We start from the raw sequence: 25063 nt of genomic DNA, 5'->3' as shown, positions 1-25063 counted from the left end.
TTTATACTCAAAAAGACAAAAATAGTTTTATTAAACATTTCCCTCAGCAGTCAACAAGAAAACAAAAACATTTCAGAAGAAACTGGGCAATACAAGTATTCAACAAAAACATTGCTTAAGTCTAAATTTATAAATAAAATAACTCAGATTTCAAAACCAACTCGTGTATTGCAGAACTGGTCACATTGGAGAACAAACTGCTGCAGTAGCTCAGTATTAGAGCAGAAATGTTTTGGATTAGCTACTTCATGATCATATCATTTATAAGCTTGAAGAGAGTCAACTTCATAATAGTTACAGCCTGTAATACACAAGTGACCGTTACTGTCAAATGGCACTTAGCAACTTGATCAAGTACCCAAGTTTCAATTCAGCATTTGCATTACAACAGCAAATTTATTGAATATGAAGTGCCTGATCAGTTTCTTGGTTGTTTAAACCATTACAAAACCTGAGTTAATTGCAACTCCAGAGCAATTGTACATGGCAAATTATACTTTGAAACCACACTTCCATAAACTGCCAATGAAACATTACAGTAACATTAGAAATACGATATAATTAAAATAATTAAAATAGCCATAATAGATTGCTAAGCCAAATATTCTGCAAGTTGAAAACTGATTATTTGTCCAGACGTAGTCTTAATGTGTCATGTGTCCACCTGCAGTTCAGTTTTCTTAAATGTCGACAATATAAGCAAACAGGTTCATACCAAAGCTATTTAAATCAAGGTGACTGCAGTTTAAACGCAGATTTGAATGACAGATCACAAACAAGCTGTCCATTAACGTGCACAATAATTTTTCTGGCAAAACAGTCAAGGTAATCTTACTGTCAATAAAAGGACCAAAAATACATTTGATATTTATGCATTTAATCAATATATTCCAAGTATTGTAACAAATGTTCTCAATGCATAAACCAGCCAGTTGAAATTCACCTTGCAGTCAAAGGGCATTAAATAGATGGTGAACTTTATAATTCAGGTGCAGATTTTTAAACTTGCCAATAACAGTACTTCTGAACACGAATACACAAAATTTTGCCAGAACATCCTTTAAATTTACTGTGCAGCGTTAATTTTCCTCATCATCCGTGGAATAGGAATGCCATGTCAGTCTCTCTTCATAAAATGCAATCACAACTTGCGGACACTTAACATTTGCTTCCTTGGATGGAACCAAATCTGCATCATCTGAATCCTTCCTAAAAAAGGTGCAAATAAGAAAGGCTAACATGATCTGTGGAACAAAACATTCTAAAAGGCAACATTCTGAAATCAAGCTCCATTTAATTGAGCCATTCATACACTAAAGTTGAGAACTGTTCAATATCTGACAGCTCCCCCAGAATCCCTTACACCTCACTCAGATTAAATTCTCAATGCCACTTTTACCCTGGCTGCATGAATACCCTGTGACAAGAGGGTGTTCTGTCTCTGACAGAGCTTGGGTTCCAAGCATAAATTGGTAATTGTATTGCTAAAGCTGCCCAAATAAAGAACAAAGTGCTGGAATAATTCAACAAGTCTGGCACCATTTGTAGAGACAGCAAAGTTAGTGCTGAGTCCAATACAACTGTTTAGGAAAGCCAATTCTATGAATACTGTGATGATCAATTCAAAGCACAAAGCATTCAAAGAATCTCCTTATATTGTGAAGCGGTTTCACAAACAGGAAGTTGGAAACAAGTTACCACCATGCGAATTCATGACTTCTAGTTATTTTACCCTAAAATCACATATCCATTAAAGGCTCATTAATAAATGACAACCTAATGTTATCAGGTCATAAAGATGCAACAAAAAACCTTCAACACTACTTGAAGAATCTGACCTTGGCATAACACCAAGTGAGCATAAGGCCTTCAGCACAAAGCTGTCTGCTAAACATCAAACAGATAGAAACACAATATCAGGGAGAAAGGTATGTAAATCCTCGAAAACACACAAGAGAAATGTAATCACGAGCATGAAGAATGGACAGGGGACCTGTATCTCCAATCACAAGTTGCTTTTCTCCTGCATTTCCTGCTGATAGCCCCCATCAGCAGAAATGGCAGAAGAAAAATAACCTGTGATTGGAAGAGCGAGAAGGTGAGTGGCAAGAGTTAGCAAGGCTAGGTCTGGAGGGACTGGGGCTTCAGGCTCAGAACCAAGGTCTCGAGAGCGACAGGAAAGAAGTGGGGCAGCAAAGACTACAGAGGCTATTAGACATGGTTTTAACCAAAAACACAAGACTAATTAATTACTGACCTAACAGTGAAAGCACCCCTAATGCAAGTGAATTTTATAGGCAGTTTATGGGATAGAAATATTGAGTCCAAGGCCATGATTTTGAATTCAACAAGAGCAATTCAAACGAAATAAAATCAGAGCTCATGAAAAGTGAAATAGCGATTTAGGTTAAGGAGAGGTGAAAGTAGTGGCAAACATTTAAGGGGGCATTTCACAGAGCGTGGAATAGATACATTGCAGCAGATAAAAAATTCTAGGTGACAACTGACACCTGTTCAATGAAAGTCAAAAGGTAGCATCAAACTAAAAAAAAGACAATTATGAAAAGTCAGGTGGCAGGTAAGAAGACTGGACAGAAGATTTAAAAAAACAAATCAAAGAATTACTAATTTTCTCTCCATATTAATAGTTCAGAATATGAGAGAGAGTTAGCAAAAAAATAAAAACAGATAGGAAACACTTCTTTGAATTTTTAAAAAAGAAAAATCAAGTTGTCACCCTACAGAAAATGAGTCTGGGGAATTAGTGATGGAGGCTAAAGAAATGGCAGACGAATTAAACAGATAGCATGTTGGTCTTCACTAGAGAGGATACAAGTAGCATCCGGAAAACAGCTGTAAGTTAGGAAATGAAAGAGAGTGAGGAATGCAAAAAAAAAACACATACACCCATCACTGGGGAAGTAGTACTGAGGAAATTGTTGGAATGAAGTTGACAAGCACGGATTTCATCCTTAGGTCTTAAAAATAACCAGAGAGATAGATGATACATTAGTTTTAATTCTCCAAAACACATTCGATTCAGAAAAAGTTCATTTAGATTGGAAACTAACTCTTTTGTTCAAAAAGGGAGGCAGAAAGGAGGCAAATGCAGCCCCATTAGCTTATCATACACAATACGGCAACGTTAGAAGCTGTTAGTAAAGGCATTATATTGAACTTATCCAAGTGCTCTTATAATTTGACAAAACCCTGTTAGCTTTGCCCAAGGGAAATCATGCATTACATTTAACTCATTGGAGTTCTTTGAAGTAACTTGTGCTTGGTTAAAAGGGAACCCTGTGGACGCATTGTGCTTAAATTTCCAGAAGGCATTGAGGTTCTGTGATAAATAAAAGATCACTAAGGAAGGGGTAATATATTGGCATGGATAAAATCTTGGCTGGCTAACAGGAAGTAAGGAGTAGGAATAAATGGGTTTTTCAAGCTATTGCGATGTCATGAGTGGTATACCACAGTGGGTAGGTATAGGGGCTTTGAAATCTGTACAATTCAGACAAAGCGACCAAAGGTAGTTAAATTTGTTGTTGACATAGGTAAGAGTGTGGGATGTGAAAAGGACATAAGGAGTCTGCAAAGGGTCACTGATAAGTTGAGTGTGTGCAAAGATTTGGCAAGTGGATCACAACTTGGGAAAGTGTGAACCTGTCCGTTTGGCAGTAAGAATACAAGAACATAATTTAAATTCAGAGGTTGCAGATCATTGGGATGTGGAGGGTTCTGGGTTGTCCTGTGCATGAATCTCACATTGGACAGGTGCAAATAATTAGAGAAGCAAACAGAATGTTAACCATTTATCATTAGGAGAATGAAGTAAAAGTAGAGAGATTACACTTCAGTTGTACAAGGTGTTGGTGAGATCACATCTTGAGTACAGTGCACAGTACTGGTCATATTATTTGAGGAAGGATGCAAGTTTGTTTAAGGCACTTCAGAGAAGATTCGCTCGACTGAGACCTGGAATAAGAGGGTTCCCTTTGAGAAGATTGCATAGGCTAGGCTTGTGTCTACTGGAATTTACAAGAATAAGAGGCAACTTGATTGAGCCTCAGTAAATCCACAGAAGTCTTGACTAGGAAAATGTCAAGTGATTGCTCCCTTTTATGGGAGTAGAGAGAGCCAGGAGTCAAAAGGAGTTAAAAGGCAGGGGCGACTCATTTAAAACAGAGATGGTGAAATTCTGTCCCTCAAAAGTGCCAAGTCCTTGGAATGCTTCCTAAAATGATGGTGGAAACAAAATCGTTAACGTTGCTCAAGAGGTGGTAGATGGGATTCTTGTTTAGAAAAAAGGCTGAAAACTTATAAGGGCTAGGCAGGAATGTGGATTTGATGTTACAATCAGATTAGCCACGAACTTATTGTATAGCGGAGAAGGCTTAACGGGTTAAGTGGCCTATTCACGTTTCTCATGTATGTTCATATTTTATGCAGTGAGTGGTTTAATCTGGAATACAATGTCCAAAGTGTGGCATACAGGTATATTGAATTCTGATGTTGAAAAAGGAAATGGATACACTCCTAAAAAGAGATTAAATGTGCAGAAATATGGGTCTGGCCAAATTGGTCCTGTAATCAGTTGTTGGGCTGAAATGCCTTCTTCAATCTTTTAATTTTTCTATGAATTGCAAGGAGCTTCTAGAGTTTTTTTAAAGATGGAGACTGTTCGCTCATTTCCGCTTGCTAAATTCCTCCTCCCTTGTCCTGTCAGTCAAAGTAACCAAAGCTCCCACAGTCCTCACACACTGTACAACAATACAAATCCCTGAAGTGCCATGGGATACCTTCCCATGTAAAAAAATGAATATTACAAATTCAAGTTTTGTATTGGTACAATTGCCCCCTGCACCCAGGGGCAGAGAGGATTCCACCCTGATTAGGAATAAGCAAATACCTGTGGAGATGACAATTAGTACTGTTGGCTTGAATATAAATTAACAGGGGATGGGGAGATAAAGGAGCAAAATAAGAGTAACATACTTAAGAGAATATTGACAGATTGGTGAAATGGTATGATATGTGGCAAATGCAATTTAACATAAATGAAGTGTAACATTTTGGTCAAATAAGTGAGCTGTGCAACAGAAATTCAATTATGCAATGCTGGAGAAGATGTAGGAAGAGAAACCTGAGGATTACATAAAGAATGCATGGACACATGAACCAGGAGCATGAGCAGGCTATTTAATAAGACCATGATCTTGCAGCCTCAACTCCAATTCCTGCCCATTCCCAACAATCTTTGGCCTTCAGGTCGTTGGTAGTCAAGGAGGATCTTGTAAAAACATTTAGGACCTTGGCTTAATAAAGAGAGGGATGGAAATATGAAAGCATGGACGTGATCAGCAGAGTTTAGGGAGAATGTTGTGTCTATGGAGAAAATGCAGAGGTGATTTACTGAAACACAGATGTAGGACTGCAGTTACACGCAACATCTAGAAAGGTTGTTGCTTAGATCACAAAATGTCATGAGTAAACTTAACAGACTTGCTTAAAATTAAGAAGTTGTCATTACATCAAATGGGAAACTGTTGAGGAGCCAGTATCCAAAGAATTGACATTCTGTGCGGTTGACAATGTAAAAGTAATTGATAGGTAGAAGTTGAAGAAACATAGAAACAGGAGTAGGACATAACCACGTAGCTGTTCCAAAGAAAAATGAATAATCCCAAAACCAACTTGGTTAATAAAAATCCCTTACCCTATACAGGGAAAAATTACAACAGTGTTGTGTATGAAGTATGGCAAGCAATTTATACAGTACGGCCCCAAAGTATTTGTTAGGGTATAAGGCACTTTTGAGACAGGACAAGCACTAATTTCCATTATTCTCTTGAAGACAGTCTTCTTGTAAGTTTCAAGCATTCTATTCAGGTAGATTTGAGATTTTGTATGATACTAAATGGAACATACGACAAACACAGACAAAAGAATTCTTAAAACTCCACGATGAGATCAATGTACATCTGAGCTCGAGCACAATCTAGAATAAAAATCCTTACCATTTCATTAGAAACATCAATTCTCCACTTGAGTCAGTTGCACCAATGATGCGTTCTGGTTCTAATCCCCGTGCAAAACCTCTTGGTTGGTTGTCATTCTTTTAAAAGAAAATGTATTAATATATATAAAGCAAACACTACAGTTGTAGAAAACCCGTACACAGGTATATTATGCAGATAAGAATTCTGCAATGGCATACACTTAAAAAAACAGAAACCAAGTAATTTGTCGGTGCAAGATATTTGGATAGATAGCACACGAGGTAGTGTCACAACGGACTGAGCAAGAACAAATGAGCAGTAGCAAGAATTGATTCACTATTTAATTCATGCTATGCTGACCTGGATTGTAGGCTTAGGTTTTTAAACAGTGGCTCACGGAAAATGATCTAGTTCAGTTCCCCATGATCTCACCAATTTTTAAAATGGCCAACAATGGTTGTGGAAGAACATAAAAATAGTGGAGACATTAATCATTCTAATTTCACCTTCCTACCTCACTTGTTCTCACCATATTTAATATTCCCTTTGAGGAAGGCTGCACAACTTCTCACCTTCCCATTACTTGTCCGTACCAAGTCATTACTCCCAACCAAAGTCTACAACCTCAATTACTAACTTTTCTGCAATTAGGAGGACACTGCTGCAGCAGCAACACCCTAGCACTTAGATGAATTGCTGACATTTGGCTCACTGATTACACTATCAAGGACCTCGTACAGAGATGAAGTTTATCCAACTGCCCCACTCCCCAACTGACCTATACATGTCCTCTGCTTTAAAAATTTCTCTTTTTATAACGATTTAGAACAGTTTCCTGTTATCATTAAACAATAAGAAAACATTTAAACATCAACTGTGAAGAAAATTCTCTCTTCAATAGCATATTCGCACATAATAAAATTGAGAACTTTATTTACAAGTGCTTATATTGTTTGTTAACCTTCCACCTGGCGATACATTGCATCATTTTTCCTTCTTGAATATGATCCCCATAACCTTCCATTTGAGCACTTCTTATAGTGCATCAGAGATCCATGCCAACTTACTCAAAAATCTCAAACAACTTTTATTTATCAAATGACAGCCAACTCTTTAATCTACACGTTTTAAATTTCAAAAAACTTCTAAGCATGCTCAATCGTACAGGCAACTCCTAAATGCCCAGACAATAAAATGAGAGGCTGGGTGAACACAGCAGGCCCAGCAGCATCTCAGGAGCACAAAAGCTGACATTTCAGGCCTAGACCCTTCATCAGAGAGGGGGATGGGGTGAGGGTTCTGGAATAAATAGGGAGAGGGGGGAGGCGGACCGAAGATGGGGAGAAAAGAAGATAGGTGGAGAGGAGAGTATAGGTGGGGAGGTAGGGAGGGGATAGGTCAGTCCAGGGAAGACAGACAGGTCAAGGAGGTGGGATGAGGTTAGTAGGTAGGAGATGGAGGTGCAGCTTGGGGTGGGAGGAAGGGATGGGTGAAAGGAAGAACAGGTGAGGGAAGCAGAGACAGGTTGGACTGGTTTTGGGATGCCAATGGAACCCCGCCCATGGCCGACGACCTCATCGCCCCGCCCACAACCTCCACAGCCAGCAACCCCAGAGAAGACAGCCACACTGAGCCCTGCCGCATCTTCACCATCCCCCCAGACCTCTCACTGACTGAGGACGAATGGTCAGTCCTCAGTAAGGGGTTCACCTTTGTCCCCCTACAATACACATCAATGAATACCAGTCACGATTGGACATAGAACAGTTTTTCCGCCGCCTTCGCCTCCACGCTTACTTCTTCAACCGGGAACCTAACCCTCCCTCCACTGACCCCTTCGCCCGCTTCCAACACAAGTCCTCCTCCTGGACACCACCCCCAGGCCTCCTACCTTCCCTCGACCTCTTCATCTCCAACTGCCGTCGAGACATTAACCGCCTCAACCTCTCCACCCCTCTCACCCACTCCAACCTCTCCCCTGCAGAACAGGCAGCCCTCCGCTCCAACCCCAACCTCACCATCAGACCCGCAGACAAGGGTGACGCAGTGGCAGTATGGCGCACTGACCTCTACATCGCCGAGGCCAAACGCCAACTCTCAGACACCACCTCCTACTGCCCCCTCGATCATGACCCCACCCCCGAGCACCAAACCATCATCTCCAACACCATTCATGACCTCATCACCTCAGGAGACCTCCCACCCACAGCCTCCAACCTCATTGTTCCCCAACCCCGCACAGCCCGTTTCTATCTCCTTCCCAAAATCCACAAACCTGCCTGCCCTAGTCGACCCATTGTCTCAGCCTGTTCCTGCCCCACCGAACTCATCTCCACCTATCTGGACTCCATTTTCTCCCCTTTGGTCCAGGAACTCCCTACCTATGTCCGTGACACCATCCACACCCTCCACCTCCTCCAGGACTTCCAATTCCCTGGCCCCCAACACCTCATTTTCACCATGGACATCCAGTCCCTATACATCTGTATTCCGCATGCAGATGGCCTCAACGCCCTCCGCTTCTTCCTGTCCCGCAGGCCCGACCAGTCCCCCTCCACCGACACCCGCATCTGCCTAGCCGAACTCGTCCTCACCCTCAACAAATTCTCTTTCCATTCCTCCCATTTCCTACAGACAAAGGGGGTGGCCATGGGCACCCGCATGGGCCCCAGCTATGCCTGCCTCTTTGTAGGTTACGTGGAACAGTCCCTCTTCTGCACCTACACAGGCCCCAAACACCACCTCTTCCTCCGTTACATTGATGACTGTATCGGCACCGCCTCTTGCTCCCCAGAGGAGCTCGAACAGTTCATCCACTTCACCAACACCTTCCACCCCAACCTTCAGTTCACCTGGGCCATCTCCAGCACATCCCTCACCTTCCTGGACACCTCAGTCTCCATCTCAGGCAACCAGCTTGTAACTGATGTCCATTTCAAGCCCACCGACTCCCAAAGCTACCTAGAATACACCTCCTCCCACCCACCCTCCTGCAAAAATTCCATCCCCTATTCCCAATTACTCCACCTCCGCCCCCACGATGAGGCATTCCACTCCCGCACATCCCAGATGTCCAAGTCCTTCAAGGACCGCAACTTTCCCCCACAGTGGTCGAGAATGCCCTTGACCGCGTCTCCCGCAACACATCCCTCACACCCCGCCCCCACCACAACCGCCCAAAGAGGATCCCCCTCGTTCTCGCACACCACCCCACCAACCTCCGGATACAACGCATCATCCTCCGACACTTCCGCCATCTACAATCCGACCCCACCACGCAAGACATTTTTCCATCTCCGCCCTTGTCTGCTTTCCGGAGAGACCACTCTCTCCGTGATTCCCTTGTTCGCTCCACACTGCCCTCCAACCCCACCACACCCAGCACCCGCAGGAAATGCTACACTTGCCCCCACACCTCCTCCCTCACCCCTATCCCAGGCCCCAAGATGACTTTCCACATTAAGCAGAGGTTCACCTGCACATCTGCCAATGTGGTATACTGCATCCATTGTACCCGGTGTGGCTCCCTCTACATTGGGGAAACCAAATGGAGGCTTCGGGACCGCTTTGAAGAACACCTCCGCTCGGTTCGCAATAAACAACTGCACCTCCCAGTTGCAAACCATTTCCACTCCCCCTCCCATTCTTTAGATGACATGTCCATCATGGGCCTCCTGCAATGCCACAATGATGCCACCTGAAGGTTGCAAGAACAGCAACTCATATTCCGCTTGGGTACCCTGCAGCCCAATTGTATCAAATGTGGACTTCACCAGCTTCAAAATCTCCTCTTCCCCCACCGCATCCCAAAACCAGCCCAGTTCATCTCCTCCCCCCACTGCACCACACAACCAGCCCAGCTCTTCCCCTCCACCCACTGCATCCCAAAACCAGTCCAACCTGTCTCTGCCTCCCTAACCTGTTCTTCCTCTCACCCATCCCTTCCTCCCACCCCAAGCCGCACCTCCATCTCCTACCTACTAACCTCATCCCACCTCCTTGACCTGTCAGTCTTCCCTGGACTGACCTATCCCCTCCCTACCTATACTCTCCTCTCCCCCTATCTTTTCTCTCCATCTTTGGTCCGCCTCCCCCTCTCTCCCTATTTATTCCAGAACCCTCACCCCATCCCCCTCTCTGATGAAGGGTCTAGGCCCGAAACGTCAGCTTTTGTGCTCCTGAGATGCTGCTGGGCCTGCTGTGTTCATCCAGCCTCACATTTTATTATCTTGGATTCTCCAGCATCTGCAGTTCCCATTATCACTCCTAAATGCCCAGACCCTGCCATCACAAGAGATCACCACTTCCAAGATCTCAAACAGACCAAAGCCATTTCTAACCTTTACCATCCATCCTCAGTAGTGGCAGGAGTGCACACATGGGAAGAAAATTTGGTCAGTTCACTAAATAAATAAAAAAACTACACTTCTTAAACTTCCGTCATATTCTGACACCCCAACTTTTCTTCATCTAATCTCATCTTTGCTTTTGAAGATCTTCTCACACTGTAATATTCTTCTCTAATATCCCTCCATTTTTCTTCTCTCAATCTGGGGTTTTCAAGCTGGAGTACACAACCAACCAGTCTGGTCCATGATCATCTGATCTACTTTAACCATGTCGAACAGTGCATTACCTTCAGAATTGAAGGGGCAGATACCAGTTAATTGACTGTATACCTCACAAAATTCTCTTTCTTCTATCACCTTTGAACAGAAAGACCACATGAATTTTGCTATTGAGATTAACAATGCAATAAACATCTCACCTTTGCTCACCCACTTTTGCTTAATCCCCAATTACTATGACTTGTATTTCATTTCACCTTTGCTTACCATGTCCAAACTTAACTTTTCCATAACAACCATGTAGTTCCTTCAATTCCACCCCATTTCAGCCACCGGTCCCCTAACTATATGGTCACTAACACTGATAAGATGATCACATGGCACCTTTATAAGGGCAAGGGAGTGTTACTGGTACCATGTTTAACATATATCCCTTACCAAACAGATTTGCACATCATGTTTCCAATACTTCACGTAGAGCAAACTATTCAATTTCATTCCCCATTGCAATGTTGGATGCAGTCAGCCTCCTGGAATTTTCTATACACATTAGGGGTTAGTGATTTGTCTTCACAATTTTCAACTTTTGCCAATATTTTGTCATTTTGTGCAAGAACTCTTCACCTCTACATGCATTCTGTGGACTACCCTTGTGACTCACTTCCCACTGTGTAAACAAACAGATTCTTTTCATGAACACAGTCACTACAATACAGAATCCATCCTTAAACCTTTTCTGAAATTATGTAAGTGCACAGCCACCTTCTAACAAAGGAACATCCAGAAAAACTTGCACTGATTTTCTTTGGAGGTTGTGGGGGGCGGCATAGGCAGGGGCGTGCAGGGAGAGGAGGGAAGAAACAGATCATGGGAAGCAAAAATTGGCCCCAAACAAGGGGAGGATGTATGAAAAATTGTCAACAAACTTGAGCAAAAATTTGCAGGTCATAAATGAAGGATGTGATAAAGCAGAGCAGTTTGGAGAGGAAATTTTAGAGTGTAGGATCCAACCAGCTAGGCAACAGAAAATAAGTTGCAAAGGACATATCCAATCACATGAGGAGGACACATTTCTGGATATTGTCCTATGATATCCAGCCATATTCCAAGTTAATGTCATCATTAGCCATTAGCTTTTCCGTCTGAATGTCAGGAAAACTAAACTTGTAACTTGGCATACATAAACATCAAAGTTATCCGGAATACATACTCAGACTGAACCAGTCCTGGCAAAACTTTGGCATCTTTGATCCTTGGCTATAAAATCCATTCATCACATCCAGTATTGTGAATGCATTTTCCATCTCAGCAGCAGTAGCTTCTCACTTTCACAGTTGCTTAGAGTCATTATGAATGAAACTGTAAAATTTTACCAAGTGATCATAACCATCTTCCCCGATTGGGAGTCCAGCCCCAACACAACAAGCTGAAAACAGGTGCCCTCAGGCAATCCCATTATTTTAACCAGTGCACAAACTTCCCCCTACCTCCCAATCACAGCATTACTTTCTTCCACAGACCTTATAAAACCTTCCCAAAGACCATTGCGATAATGGGAACTGCAGATGCTGGAGAATCCGAGATAACAAACTGTGGAGTGGATGAACACAGGAGGCCAATCAGCATCTTAGGAGCACAAAAGCTGACATTTCGGGCCTAGACCCTTCATCAGAAGCCATGCCCTCTGCGGCTTTAGAGCACTTTAACTTTACTTCCTTCTCTTTGTCTTTTAACATTTAGTTATAACAAAATGAAAAAGGTCCTCTATTACAGCATCTGGATACTTTCAGTCAAGCGGTTCAGATATACTGTTACACACATGCAGCAGATGAAATTTGAATCCGGGCCTCCTGAACCACAGGTAGGGACAATATCACTGTGCCAGAAGAGTGCTTATAAGTGCCTTTTTTAAAAAAAAGTTAACCTATTTTTCTAATCAACATGCTCAAAAATGTCATTACATCCCTCAGGAATAGGTGGGACTTGAACACAGACACAGGTCTCCTGGTCCTGGGTAAGGACATTATCACTTGCCACAGATGTCCCTTAAATGGATCCACTGACAATCAAATTTATTTAAATCATTTGGACTACTGTAGGAAATTAAACAAAACTCGACAATTTAAAAAATGAGTTGACTCCCTCTGATAACCTAATAGTCATTCTAAACTTGTGTTTTATGTAGAATTTCAAATGTGAAAATGCTGGCAGCCCCTAAAAATTCTACTCACCAAGCTATTTCCATTTTGCTACAAAATCAAATTTATCTCTAAGTTGAGGTTCAGGCAGGTGGCAATTTGATTTAAATTGGCAATAGACTCGCAGCCTGTATTTATACCATCTGCTACATTCTTCCTAATTGACACTTTCTTATTGCTAGGGTGGAATGGGAATAAGCAAATGATTAAGGCCCCAAATGTATTGAGACAAGCTACTTTTAACATGATCAGCAACTAGACACAAGTGAACTAGTAGCCAGGGAGCAATGCTCTTGCTTGACTTCTAATGCGAGAAAAAGCTGCTGTTTGCTACACTATTATCATTGGTTTCTGTTGTCAGACTATTGTTGAGCACAGCCTTGTTGTAAAATTAAATAAAAGCTGTTTCAGCTGAAAAAGTTCAGGAAACATCAAACTGAAGACAGTGGCTTACTGGATCCTTTTTCTTTTTTGGCTTGTTTTCTTCACCCTCACTTTCAGAGACAGATTTTCTTTTGAATCCATCCGTACGCTCCTTGGTAGCCTTCTGGGAATCCAGAAACTCCTGGATCAACTCTGGGCAATCTAAATTGTCCTCCGGCTCCCATGTATTGTCAGCACTGAAACAGGTTCATGTGAGAACAGAATTGAGCTAGTGTTTAGTCAGAATACTCCATTTAACATAATTAGCACAAAAGCTAATAAAAATCAGCCACAGAAAGAAAGCACAGAACACTTAACTACACAGAGCTGACAACATTTATACACAAGCAAATCTTTCTATTGACACCCGATGCTAGCTCTTCCAAAGAACTAACAAATGTAAAAGTGGATACAGGAAAAAGACTAGTAATAAATCCTATTATGTTGCACATTTTGTTAATAAATCATTAGTTTGAATTATATGTACTTTACAACTAACTGGCAATAACTGTTATACTCAGTAACCACAGCACAAGAGAGTTAAGCTTCTCGTTGAATACTGCGAAAGGAGCTGACCAAATCCAAGTATATTTTTTATAAATAGCACTCTGTAATCAGTAACAATTTATGTAATGCTCCAAATAGGGTAGTTTATTTGTTACATGGCACAGGTTTGCAGCACGATCTTGCTTTCCTTCCCTTTCTCTTCAAAAGACGTTCTATTACAGAACTACAATGGAAAAACTCAAATCTGTCAACATTCATCTCCACTTAGATTTAGAATCTACTCAAATTCAACTCGCAGCAGTAATTATGTTGTTTGGTGGTTCTGGATTGCAGTATACTCCATGCTACGCAGTAAATACAGCACAAGAGCTGACCAAACAAACTGAATCATGCTGCATCCTGGAACACCAAAAACACAAATATCCAGTATTTGATCAGAGTTAAGGAATATAAGCTAAAGGAGTCAGCCTTTTAAGATTAGATAATACAGGTCAGGTCTCACATTAGTATATAAGGAATGGCTAAGCAGTCTTTGATCACAGCACTGTAACTTAATTGTCAACACAATCAGCTCAATACCCAATGCTACCAACATCAATTGTGTCAAACATGATGTGTTAACTGTTGTGATTGGATAATGTGCACAGCACAAACCAAAAACTCAACTGCTGGCAATCTGTGGACGTTTAAAACAAGGGGGGAAAAAAAAAGGTTTGAAAACAGTTTTATGCCCACTTGCTCGTTCTCAGCACTGTGAACACAAAAGGAGTGGATTTCACAGCACCAGATGCTACAGCATATATCAGAATTTCTTCCACCTAAAACTAGTGTCAATACGTAGTCACATCTATGCCTCATTTATTCAGTCAGGAGAAGCAATTTCCAAATTTAATGGCACCTTAAAATGGCTGCCATGATGTTGATATTTTATAAGTGTGTTATCAAACACACAATTGCTATTTCAACTCAAGATTTGGTAGATTTGATTTGATTTGATTTTCACAAAATAAATCACCATCTAACATTCAAACAGAAATGGGTCAGAAAAGTAATGAAATAGGTTGCCTGTGCAGTAAAACTCCTTACTCTGTAAAACCCTTCCATTTCAAAAGGTATTCAACCCTTCCTTGTACTACTCTTCTGTCTAACACTCTTTCGACAATATATTCTTCAGGTTGAACATCTTCAGATTTTTTTGTCTTGCTACCTTGTTTCTTTCCCATTTTGTCTGGAAAAAAGAAGACACGATAAAGCAAACAAAAACAGTTCTCAAATCAATTTGTAAATATTAACATTGAAATTTACAAATAGATGATAAACCAAAACAAGTAATACCTGATTATTCTCAATTCCCGATGCTACTTTATCTTACAAAGAAGTCCAAGTTAAGGCCAGCATTTGGAGTTTCAAAAAAACAAAAACTGGTCTTCCCCATTAATCAGACATCCTAATGTATGAACCATGTATTATTCATGATGGTACAAAAAAAAGTGAGCAAACAATAAAGTTTTTCACTTTGTAGGCCAGCCAAAATTTTATACATCCTTGATACAGGATTACCAACAGCATTCAAATTCACATGCTGCAGTTGTTAAGTCGTACAGCCAAGTGCTTTTACATGTTTAAATGCTTGCACGAATATTGCAGTACACGCATCTCCAAGAACATGGTCAACACATCACTTGAGGCGCTGTACAAGGAGGCTTAGCAGTTGGCAAAAAAAAGGCAAAGCTGAGCTAAGATGTTCTTTTCATCCAAAGCATCTGTTAATTGAGAATTGAAGTGATTTGTCGATTTTTACATTAACCTTTTCCAAGATATTTGCAAAATTCATAAACGCCTTCACAAAACAAAACTTGTGGCACAGAAAGAAGCTATTCACAGCCTATTGTGCGTTTGCTTCCAAACAAAGTGTCTATTCAGTTTCCAACTATGGGTTTACACTCTTGCAGATTATAGTACCTCAAATGCATTTTTACGTACTTTTGAAATGTTGAGGTTTTCTTCCTCAATTGGTCTCTCTGATTGGGATTGTGCATCATTTTCAACTGCACTCCCTCCACCCATTTTTAAACATTGCATCCAGAGACTGCTATCCTCAAAACATACCTATGCATGTCGACAGTGTTTTTTCAAAAAAATAAAATTCTTTACAAAACTGTGGTCAAAACTTGGAGGGAGCAGAACACCACTGAGGGACATGACTACTTGTGCATATTTTGCACCTAGTCACATGACACGCACACCTCAAGGTTCAAGTACAATAAGGTGCAGCACCTAGGACATAGATCTGCCTACTAGCATTAATTCTGCATGGCTTCATTCCTGATTTGTGTTAAATAATTCTATTTTCTCCAACCCAAAGCGAAATATGGCCAACTGAAATTGAAATAATCACATGGTACCTGAGCAATTTTAAAACGTTATCAATACCATACCCATCTTTAATCAAATAGCCAACAAAGTTCCAAATATGAAAAGTGCATTATTACCACATGGCAATAAAAACTAAAACATTTAAAAAGCTAATACCTTAAAAGGTATACAATTAAAGTCATATGGAGCATTGTAATTTGGAGGCTTTCAAAAATGCTGCATAACCTGATTAAAGATTTGCAATTGATCTTTCCAATAAAAGATCGATTAGAAGTGTAGAACTCCTATTTTATAGAGTATAGTTTTTAAACCAATAAGTCCATGTATTGCTTGGGTTACTGGTGCTACTTTCCAAAATACCTTAGGATGCAGCAACATGAAGCGTCATTATTTATTCTTACTACTTACCATTAAGTGCCAATGACACGCAAGACAGTTCAGAAAATAGTGGTGAGTCAACGCCATAAAAGATATCCAATCAGTTCAATTTTAAAAAGAACAAAAAAAATTGTACAGGCCAAGAACCAACCGGATTTACTGAATTCAATTTCCCTATTTGCCAAGGTGGAATTTGAATTCAACATCCTGGTTAGCAGCTGAGTACCTAACCTGAGTATATACTGCTAAAATCTTCTCCTTTCACTCATCCACAAATAATAATAATCCAAACTGAAACACAGGATGAAGAGGAACACTAATCCTCAAAAAGATGTTGGCTTTTAACAGTTCCCCAGAAAGACTAGCATACAAGGATCACTTTCAATTAAAAAAAAATTCACATGAAAAAAATGAGAATTTCATGAAACAGCATAGCTGGCTAAGTTATAGCAAAGTTTGCATCACTTTCCATGCTAACAATCACCATGTCAAAATTTCAGAAAGCCTAATTGAAAACAGAATGTAAAACAAACACAAGCAAGCAGAGGTCAGTCAGTGAAAAAAAATCAGGACTTGAAGAGTATAGGCCTCAATGCAAACTTTATTAAATCGAATCATGAAATCTTAAATATATGCCTGACATGATTAATGTAATTTTAGAAACTTCCCAATGTGGCTCAGAGATCATAAAATGCTTTCAAATATTCAGAACGCAGGTCTCAATAGAAAAGGAAAACAAATTCCAAAACAAGAAAGAAAAAGGAGCAATGACCTGGGTTAATTGCTGCTGGTTTAAAAATTGAAGGTAAATGTACAACCAGTTCAGATTTACCATCAACGCAGCAATTCAGATGATTTCACATGAATGGCATGGAGCTGTGTTAGTGAGCTAAAGAGGGTTCCAACAGAAGTCTTAGAGATGGCACGAAAGCTCAAAGAAATTTAGATGTAAAGCTCAAGTTTCTTTAAACCACGATTTCTTTGCGCTTCTGCTCAAAAATTGAAATGCCATCCTTATACTTACTTCAGAACATCCTGAAAAATTCAGAATCAGTGGCAACTTTGAATTCTTCTGGAGACATGAAGCTGAAGGGGAAATGTTCGAAAACCTCCCTACAGACGGGCAAAATCCAATCTGTTGCAGTTAACAGAGCCATGCACAAAGGTAACAAAACAGTCAACTCACAGATGCACCCTTACTAGCTTGGATTATAAAGCTGCAGCTAGAATAAAATCTTGCAGAATCAAAGGCCGACAAATATATGCCCTGGCTCTCGAAAAGTGCCAGCACCAGCCTCTGTTACCATTTTTAAGATTTCAAGACAAGCCGATTTGTAGGGCATAAGGAAAATATACATGAGATTATTTTCTGGGGAAAATTAGGGTTCAATTCAGAAAAAAAGACTTTTAGAAATGGTCTTCTGAGTGAGTTCTTTTAAAAGAAAAATAGGTTGTTGAACAATTTAGTTGCTTTGTAAATCTACTTTATCCATTGTACGTCACCTGCAATTGGTTAGAAGTACCGTAAAGAGATTTGCAACAGCAATTGGGATGGTGTGAAAAGTCAAGAGTCCACAATTACTCCCATAGAATTAGTATCAAAATCTAAGCCAATGTACAAGGATTTGTGCCCGTTATGAAAGACTAACCCTTTTGATAATAAATGGCATTGTCATCTAAACAATCTTAGGTTTGCCAAACTCTGAAATGCAAAAGGAGATTGTCTAACCTATTGAACTACTAAGATTCCAACTACAATTTCATTTTATTTTTTAAGTCACCACGCTAGCGCATTTGCTTTAATTAAGCAATGTGGAAATAGGAGAGAAAATGCTTCAATCTCTCTCGTGCTTGGCATGAGAAGTTTCCAGGTAGTGCCCCTGGGCTAAGGAGGAAAATCTGACCATACAGGCAAATACTGATTGCAGTAGGAGTTGCAAACAAGTATGAATGCATACATACGTTCAGCAGGAACTGAACTAAATTCATCTGAGAGATTCCCTTTCTCTAGGATGCCACAGTCTTAAAAAGTTAAAAACCATTTCGCTAACTCAGTACGAAGGTGACTTAGAAATAACTTGCTGCAATTTACCTTGCAATAGTTACAAAGCCTGTTCCTCTCCTTTCCATCTAAAAACCAAAATGGACAAAATACTATTGCCTTACGACTGTCCAAATATCTCACACACAGACACAATAATGGGAGTGAAAAAAACCCTGGTGACCGCTTAACTTTTTTTTGAAAATGGCGAAGAGATTTCTTCACTGGCTCAATACACTCATGCATCAAATAGATGCACCAGGCAAATCAGATGTCTGAGGATAGAAGTGCATTCAGATAGCCAGTACTAAAATATATGACTGATTTGAGTACCTCTGGGTTAAGATGGGCAAAGAGCATGAGGTCTTCACAACCCTGGTGTGCACATTATTATTAAAAGGAACAAAATTAAGTTTAGCTAGGAATTCCCTTTTCCAGTTTGTGAATATAAAACTTTAAGGATCATACACAAATAAATGTCTGAGCAAGACACAGGAAAGCATTTTCAAATCTGCAAACTAGCAATAGAGATTGAGGGTAGCAGTGGAAAAAGGAAAAAAAAGTGTCAGAATTTATGCCCTATAGGGTATCCTGAAATCAAAACATTACTACAATCAATAAATATTATCACTTTGTCATTAATGATTAAACCCAACAAAAGCATTTCAACAACACTCCTATCCCTTCAAGTTTTAAAAACTAATTTAAACTGAGTTGTGAAGGAATTGGGTAGGTAATAAATTTATCTGCCTTCTGTTCAACAAAAAAAAGTGCAATAATGAGAAAATATTAAATGCTGGTTTGTCAACAGTTGATTCCATAGCCAAGTATAATCATTCAATTGTATCATTCACATTTTATGAAATTACAGTAGCAAACTTTTGTTTTTAGTATTGGCCATACTTGGGTAGAAGGGATTTAAAGTAATCTTGCTGCGAAACAAACAACTTATAAAATACGCAGATCTAAATTTCAGATTTCCATTATTCACAATGACATTTTTTTGACTACAGTTTAGAACTTCACGGTACAAAAGTAAAATGGGCAAGTGGAGAAGAGTTTCACTGCTGAATTCAGTCCAAAACTAGGTACAGCTTTCAAAGGAGGTAAACATGGTGGAATGGGTGGCATTTCTGCCTCTAGGCTAGAAATCCTAGCTTCAATGATCCCACCAGAACTTAAATGACTAAGAAAGGAATAATCATAAAATGGCCAAACAGATTGAATGTCACCCTGTAAATTTCTCCAGAGAGTATGTTAGCTCACTTGGTTGGATGGCTGATATGTGATAGAGAACAACACCATCTTCGTTCAATTTCCACAATGGTTAAGGTCACGAATACATAGTGACCCAAGCTAAAGTCACCTATCAGTCACCTTTCTCTAATGAGGGAGCAGCTTTATGGTCCTTTGGGACATTAGCAGCATTACTTGCTTAAATCCCAGCAGCATACACCAACAAGCAGTTAGAATGGGAAAGACTCCTCGTCAGCCCTGTAATGGAAAGAACTTTGGAGCCGCTACCATCATGTGCCTATCATTCACACCTCCAAACTACAAAATGCACACAGGAGTGCATTTTATCGTAACAACCCAAGCATGGAGTAAACTGTAACGTACCACCACATTGCAGAAGTTGCTTTACTGTCAAGATAGAAGTTAGGAGAGCATATTTGCAGAAGCTTGCAACTTCAGACAAATATTTCACAAGATGTTTTTGTTAGACACATTACTGCAAGGATATTTAGCATATTTAGGTTCCAATAACAAATCTAATATATAAATGAGCATTTTTTTCCTAGCTCCACTGAACACATCCATGATATTCCCCACTTACTAGCTCTATGCAGGGTCCTTATCCAGCTGCTGACTATGAGAATTTGAAGTTTTTTTTTGTTTGATTTCAGCAGATCCTTAATTCACAATTATAAAAATCTGCCATTTTGTAACTCTTTTAATCAACTCCAACATCACAAGTGGCACAATAACTATCTGCTGAAGAGTGTCAATTGTGTGTTGAAAAGTCTGTGTCCCAAGATAAATTGTTAACCTCATTCTGAAGTCAGAATGGCACACCTGGGACCACAACAGGAACTCAGATTTTCATTGTTTGGGGCCTAGGAGTATATGAACAAATTTTAATTTGTTAATTTAAATATGGTCAAATGGCTAAATACTGTAAATGGGATATAACATGATGCATTTTCTTTTTATTATTTGTAAACATGGATTAACTCACTAGTAGAAACAAGGCTAATAGGAGAAAAAAAGGAATCTTCAACCGTGGTCATCTTCTACTTTGTATCCGCCTACTCAAGCCCCTAGGAAAGAATAATCAGCAATTGCTCACATGTATAAAGTCAGCATTTCAAACATTACATTTTGGAGTAAACATGATAGTAACTATTTGAAAATGTGTTTAAATTAGAAATACGTTTAAATAGAAAAGGGATACATAGTGCAAGATGGCAAAGGTTATACCAACCTAATCATGATCAGTCATATGAACATAAACATTCCAAAAGCAAAAATACAAACCAATTCCAATGTAATTACTTGCTCTTGTGTAGCATTTGATTCAAATTACAGACTTCTATCTAATAATCCCAATTGTTTTAAAAAAACAAACTTCTAAGCCAGATTTTAAAAAGTTAAAGTACAGCAATAAAAAAAACCAAGAACATTAAACTACTCTTACTCTTTGAATTCAAAATTATCTAACATATATAAAACATCTAACATTAAGGAACACTAGGTCACCATTTTACATCTTCCTAGTTTCCAACCCCCTCCTCATACCACAACGACCAGACTAAAAAAATGCGACAGTAGCAAAGAATCGTTTCATAATGAAAAATAAAGAATGCGCACTTCGTAAGAATGCTAAGGTTCAAGTCCTGAATTTCCACATACAAGGATCCTATTAAATCACAAAAAAATGCCAGTTACAAACTGATAACTAAACACCGATATTTACAGTATTAAAACACAAAGACTTCCGCACATTAAGGAATTGGAGTCTCATTTAAACTACCTTTTAACTCATTACCTCAACCTTAAATAAATAACCGGCGCAGGAACAGCGACAGAAGATAAAATCCAAGGCAATTGTTAACAAAAGTTTATGTCAATCTCTTAGGTCTATGAATCAAAGAAGGTGCATTTCCCCCCAGTTTACAGGTTGAAACCCGACCTCGCCACCCACCCGACAGGGGCAGGCAGAGAGTTCACAAGTCCTAGAAACCTTCACGACCAAAACAAATGAACCACGGCCTCCTTGGATTGTTACACGGACTTCCGTTCGCTCCCGCCACTGGCCAGGAGTTTGGGCCTAGATAATTTTGGTGTACCCGACTCGATTGAGATGGAAGTTTTAAAAAAAAAATCAGCTTGTTGGTTGATTGCTCTCGAGCGGCTCTGCAGTGCTACCAGGCCCGCACTCCGCGCTCACTACGAGTCAGCGGATGGAAGTAAGAGTGAAGCACTGATCGGCTGGCTAGCTGGCGCACTAGCTGCTGCCTGCCCTACCTGCCCAATTCAGTCCTGATGTGCTCCGCTGGCTGTCCGGACTGCCCGCCCTCTGTCTCTCTATTTTTCTTTTCCACTTTTTTTTCCTCTCTCTTTTCCCCCTCTCCCTCTCCCTCTCTGAGGTTCACTCGGTCCCGCCAAAACACGCGCTGACACAACGCGCTTGCGCACACCTCCAACCAGCACTCCCTCCGTTTTCCAAAATTTATCGAATAACTTAACATAAACTATTCACGAGTACACGCCTACGAGGCACAGAACCAAACCTAGATCTTTTAAATAAAAAAAATACAGTCCTTATCGAAACACTAATCATTTCGGAGCCAGCCCACCCGCCCGTCACGTGACCAAGAATCACTTTTAGGAAATTATTTTGGCAGATTGTATTGAACTATTCAACCGAATATTGACTGAAAAAACGATAATGTCCCACGAAACAAAAATGTCTGCGATATACTTAAAAATTCGATTTCTAAATTGCGTCATACCCGAAGCTGTTTCGACTTTTTCCCTTAGAAGCCCCTGAGGCTTAATTAGTGTGTTCAATTAAGGGTGATACTTCTTTTAAAAATAATTTTTCAGATCTGTACTATAAACAAATTTTCTTTTATTTTCGGAAAATCTTTTTCGATCCTCGTCCGGTTTCGTCACCAAATTTGCCGTTGGCAACTTGGCGTCACGTGACTAACGAACGGCCATTTTGTAGGACTGAGAGAAGGTTCTAGAAAATTGAGCGGCGACGGTGGTGGCTGTGTCGAGGAGGCTGTGCGTCACAGCTTGTCTGTTTACTCGTTTTTCTTTAGATATAACGCAATTTTTTATCGATATAGCGTTGTTTACGAAGCGCTTGAGTTGAAGTATAGCATTTTTATTTAAAAATTATTTTTTCGAGCAGGATGGAGGTAAGGGATAGAAAAAATGAGGGTTGGGGAGGGTGGCGTAGCGTATTTTTTTCAGTGTACAATTTTGAAAGGTTTGATTTGAGATCCTATGGTGATAGAAGCAAATGGGGATGCCGCGCCGAAAATGGTGGGTAATCGCAGCCTGTTTGCGGGCTTTACCGTTGCTACTGGGAAGCAGGAGTCGAGTGTAGGTGAAATATATGGGGGATATTGCGCTTCTCGGGTCTTTCTCGATATTTTACAGCAGTTTTTTTATGTCAACTCGTCCGTTGATATCTAAAGAGAGACTTGTCTTGCTTCTTGAGAAGTTTGAATGTTCACTAACATTTCAGGATTGAACCCGATTTTTTAATAAACGGTAATCTCAAACGTTCCATATTTGCGTTACGTTTACTATACCATCTAGAAGGTTTGAATCTTTTCAATACCAAAAAAATTCAGCACACACACACTTGTCTTTGCAGGGGAGTTGCTGAAGGCAATTATAGAATGAGCACTTAGTGTTTTATGCAGTTCTGAATCATTGTAGAGACTAAAAAGCCTTCCTGGAAGGTGACAGGTAAAGTGGGTAAATTGGTTCTTTTGTATAGGAAAGGTGATTTCAGAAACGTCTTGGGGGAAGATGACTTGAGATAGATTGGATTAAAAAGCATCAGAAAAACCTACCAAGAGAGAATAAACTGCAGGAGATTTGGGGGGGGGGGGGTGTGCAAAAACAGTAGTTTGGAGGGTTTTTGCATCAACTGTAAGCCTCCATGATGCACTTCTCACTGATGCCTGAGAAGTGCTGACAACATTCACCCTACATGAGCAGCAGTTCCTACTGAAGTTGTAAATCCCCGTGGCCAGAGGGCTGAGGTGTGTAGAATTACAACACTGTTCTCTTAATCTTGTTACATTGAACTGTATAGAAGACCAAAAGTAGAAATTTGTGTATTTAATGAGTTGCATTTTACATGCCTGCTTTGGAATCCCAGGTCTGGCTTTAAGTCCTATTTATAGGGCTTGTGTGCATCACATCAGGCTGATGCTCCAGCGGGGAGTCTTAACCTGCCAGAGATACCACTTTTTTTAATGTGATGTTAAATAGGTGCTGGCTGTCCTGTCAGATGTTTGAAAATAAAGTGGGGTATTTTCTTGAGAGACAACCATAGAATTACTCCTGGTTAATATACGTTCTTTGTCAAAATCACAAACATGTGGATGTGGTGTATATGGACTTCAGCAAGGCATTTGATAAGGTTTCCCATGGTAGGCTCATTCAGAAGGTAAGGAGGAATGGGATACAGGGGAACTTAGCTGTCTGGATACAGAATTGGCTGGCCAACAGAAGACAGCGAGTGGTAGTAGAAGGAAAATATTCTGCCTGTAAGTCAGTGGTGAGTGGTGTTCCACAGGGCTCTGTCCTTGGGTCTCTACTGTTTGTAATTCTTATTAATGACTTGGAGGATGGGTCAGCAAGTTTGCAGACGACACAAAGGTCGGAGGTGTCGTTGACAGTATAGAGGGCTGTTGTAGGCTGCAGCGGGACATTGACAGGATGCAGAGATGGGCTGAGAGGTGGCAGATGGAGTTCAACCTGGATAAATGTGAGGTGATGCATTTTGGAAGGTTGAATTTGAAAGCTGAGTACAGGATTAAGGATAGGATTCTTGGCAGTGTAGAGGAACAGAGGGATCTTGGTGTGCAGATACATAGATCCCTTAAAATGGCCACCCAAGTGGACAGGGTTGTTAAGGAAGCATGTGGTGTTTTGGCTTTCATTAACGGGGGATTCAGTTTAAGAGTCGTGAGATCTTGTTGCAGCTCTATAAAACTTTGGTTAGACTGCACTTGGAATACTGCGTCCAGTTCTGGTCGCCCTATTATAGGAAAGATGTGGATGCTTTGGAGAGTGTTCAGAGGAGGTTTACCAGGATGCTGCCTCTACTGGAGGGCTTATGAAGAGAGGTTGACTGAGCTCGGACTTTTTTTCATTGGAGAAAAGGAGGAGAGGGGACCTAATTGAGGTATAACGAGAGGCATAGATAGAGTTGATAGCCAGAGACTATTTCCCAGGGCAGAAATGGCTAACACGAAGGGTCATAGTTTTAAGCTGGTTGGAGGAAAGTATAGAGGGGATGTCAGACGCAAGTTCTTTACA

General features: G+C 40.4%; 2 protein-coding genes across 15 annotated transcripts in view; one reads left to right on the top strand and one right to left on the bottom strand.

Annotated features, from left to right (window-relative positions):
- On the bottom strand, nucleotides 1-22320 carry LOC125461392 (chromobox protein homolog 3-like). Of its 7 annotated transcripts, none has more exons than XM_048550129.2 (6): nucleotides 22192-22320; nucleotides 20730-20811; nucleotides 14782-14923; nucleotides 13220-13385; nucleotides 6018-6115; nucleotides 1-1209 (listed from the first exon to the last, which is right to left on the bottom strand). In XM_048550129.2, exons 2-6 carry the CDS (start codon nucleotides 20779-20781, stop codon nucleotides 1080-1082), a joined length of 588 nt encoding a protein of 195 aa, XP_048406086.1. In that variant the 5' UTR covers nucleotides 20782-20811; nucleotides 22192-22320; the 3' UTR covers nucleotides 1-1079. The 7 variants fall into 7 exon arrangements, with proteins under 7 accessions (XP_048406086.1, XP_048406077.1, XP_048406096.1 ...); XM_048550120.2 differs by lacking the exon at nucleotides 22192-22320 and adding an exon at nucleotides 22019-22177; XM_048550139.2 differs by lacking the exon at nucleotides 22192-22320 and adding an exon at nucleotides 21696-22007.
- Nucleotides 22321-22718: 398 nt separating this feature from the next.
- Nucleotides 22719-25063, top strand: part of LOC125461361 (heterogeneous nuclear ribonucleoproteins A2/B1-like) — a 29521-nt gene continuing 27176 nt past the window's right edge. For 7 of the 8 annotated variants that reach the window (XR_007249489.2, XM_048550073.2, XM_048550099.2 and 4 more), the window contains exon 1: nucleotides 22719-22920. Coding sequence is in view for 6 of the 8 variants with exons in the window: in XM_048550073.2 (XP_048406030.1) it covers nucleotides 22915-22920 (6 nt within the window). In the remaining 2 variants the exon portion in view is untranslated. Of the gene's footprint in view, nucleotides 22921-22953; nucleotides 23779-25063 lie in introns of those variants that run through there. The other variant, XM_048550108.2, reaches the window with a different exon arrangement.

Source organism: Stegostoma tigrinum, chromosome 2, assembly GCF_030684315.1.
Source record: "Stegostoma tigrinum isolate sSteTig4 chromosome 2, sSteTig4.hap1, whole genome shotgun sequence".
NCBI classification, from domain to species: Eukaryota; Metazoa; Chordata; class Chondrichthyes; order Orectolobiformes; family Stegostomatidae; genus Stegostoma; species Stegostoma tigrinum.
The sequence above is the reverse complement of the archived record's forward strand: the minus strand, read 5'-3'. Positions and strand labels throughout refer to the sequence as shown.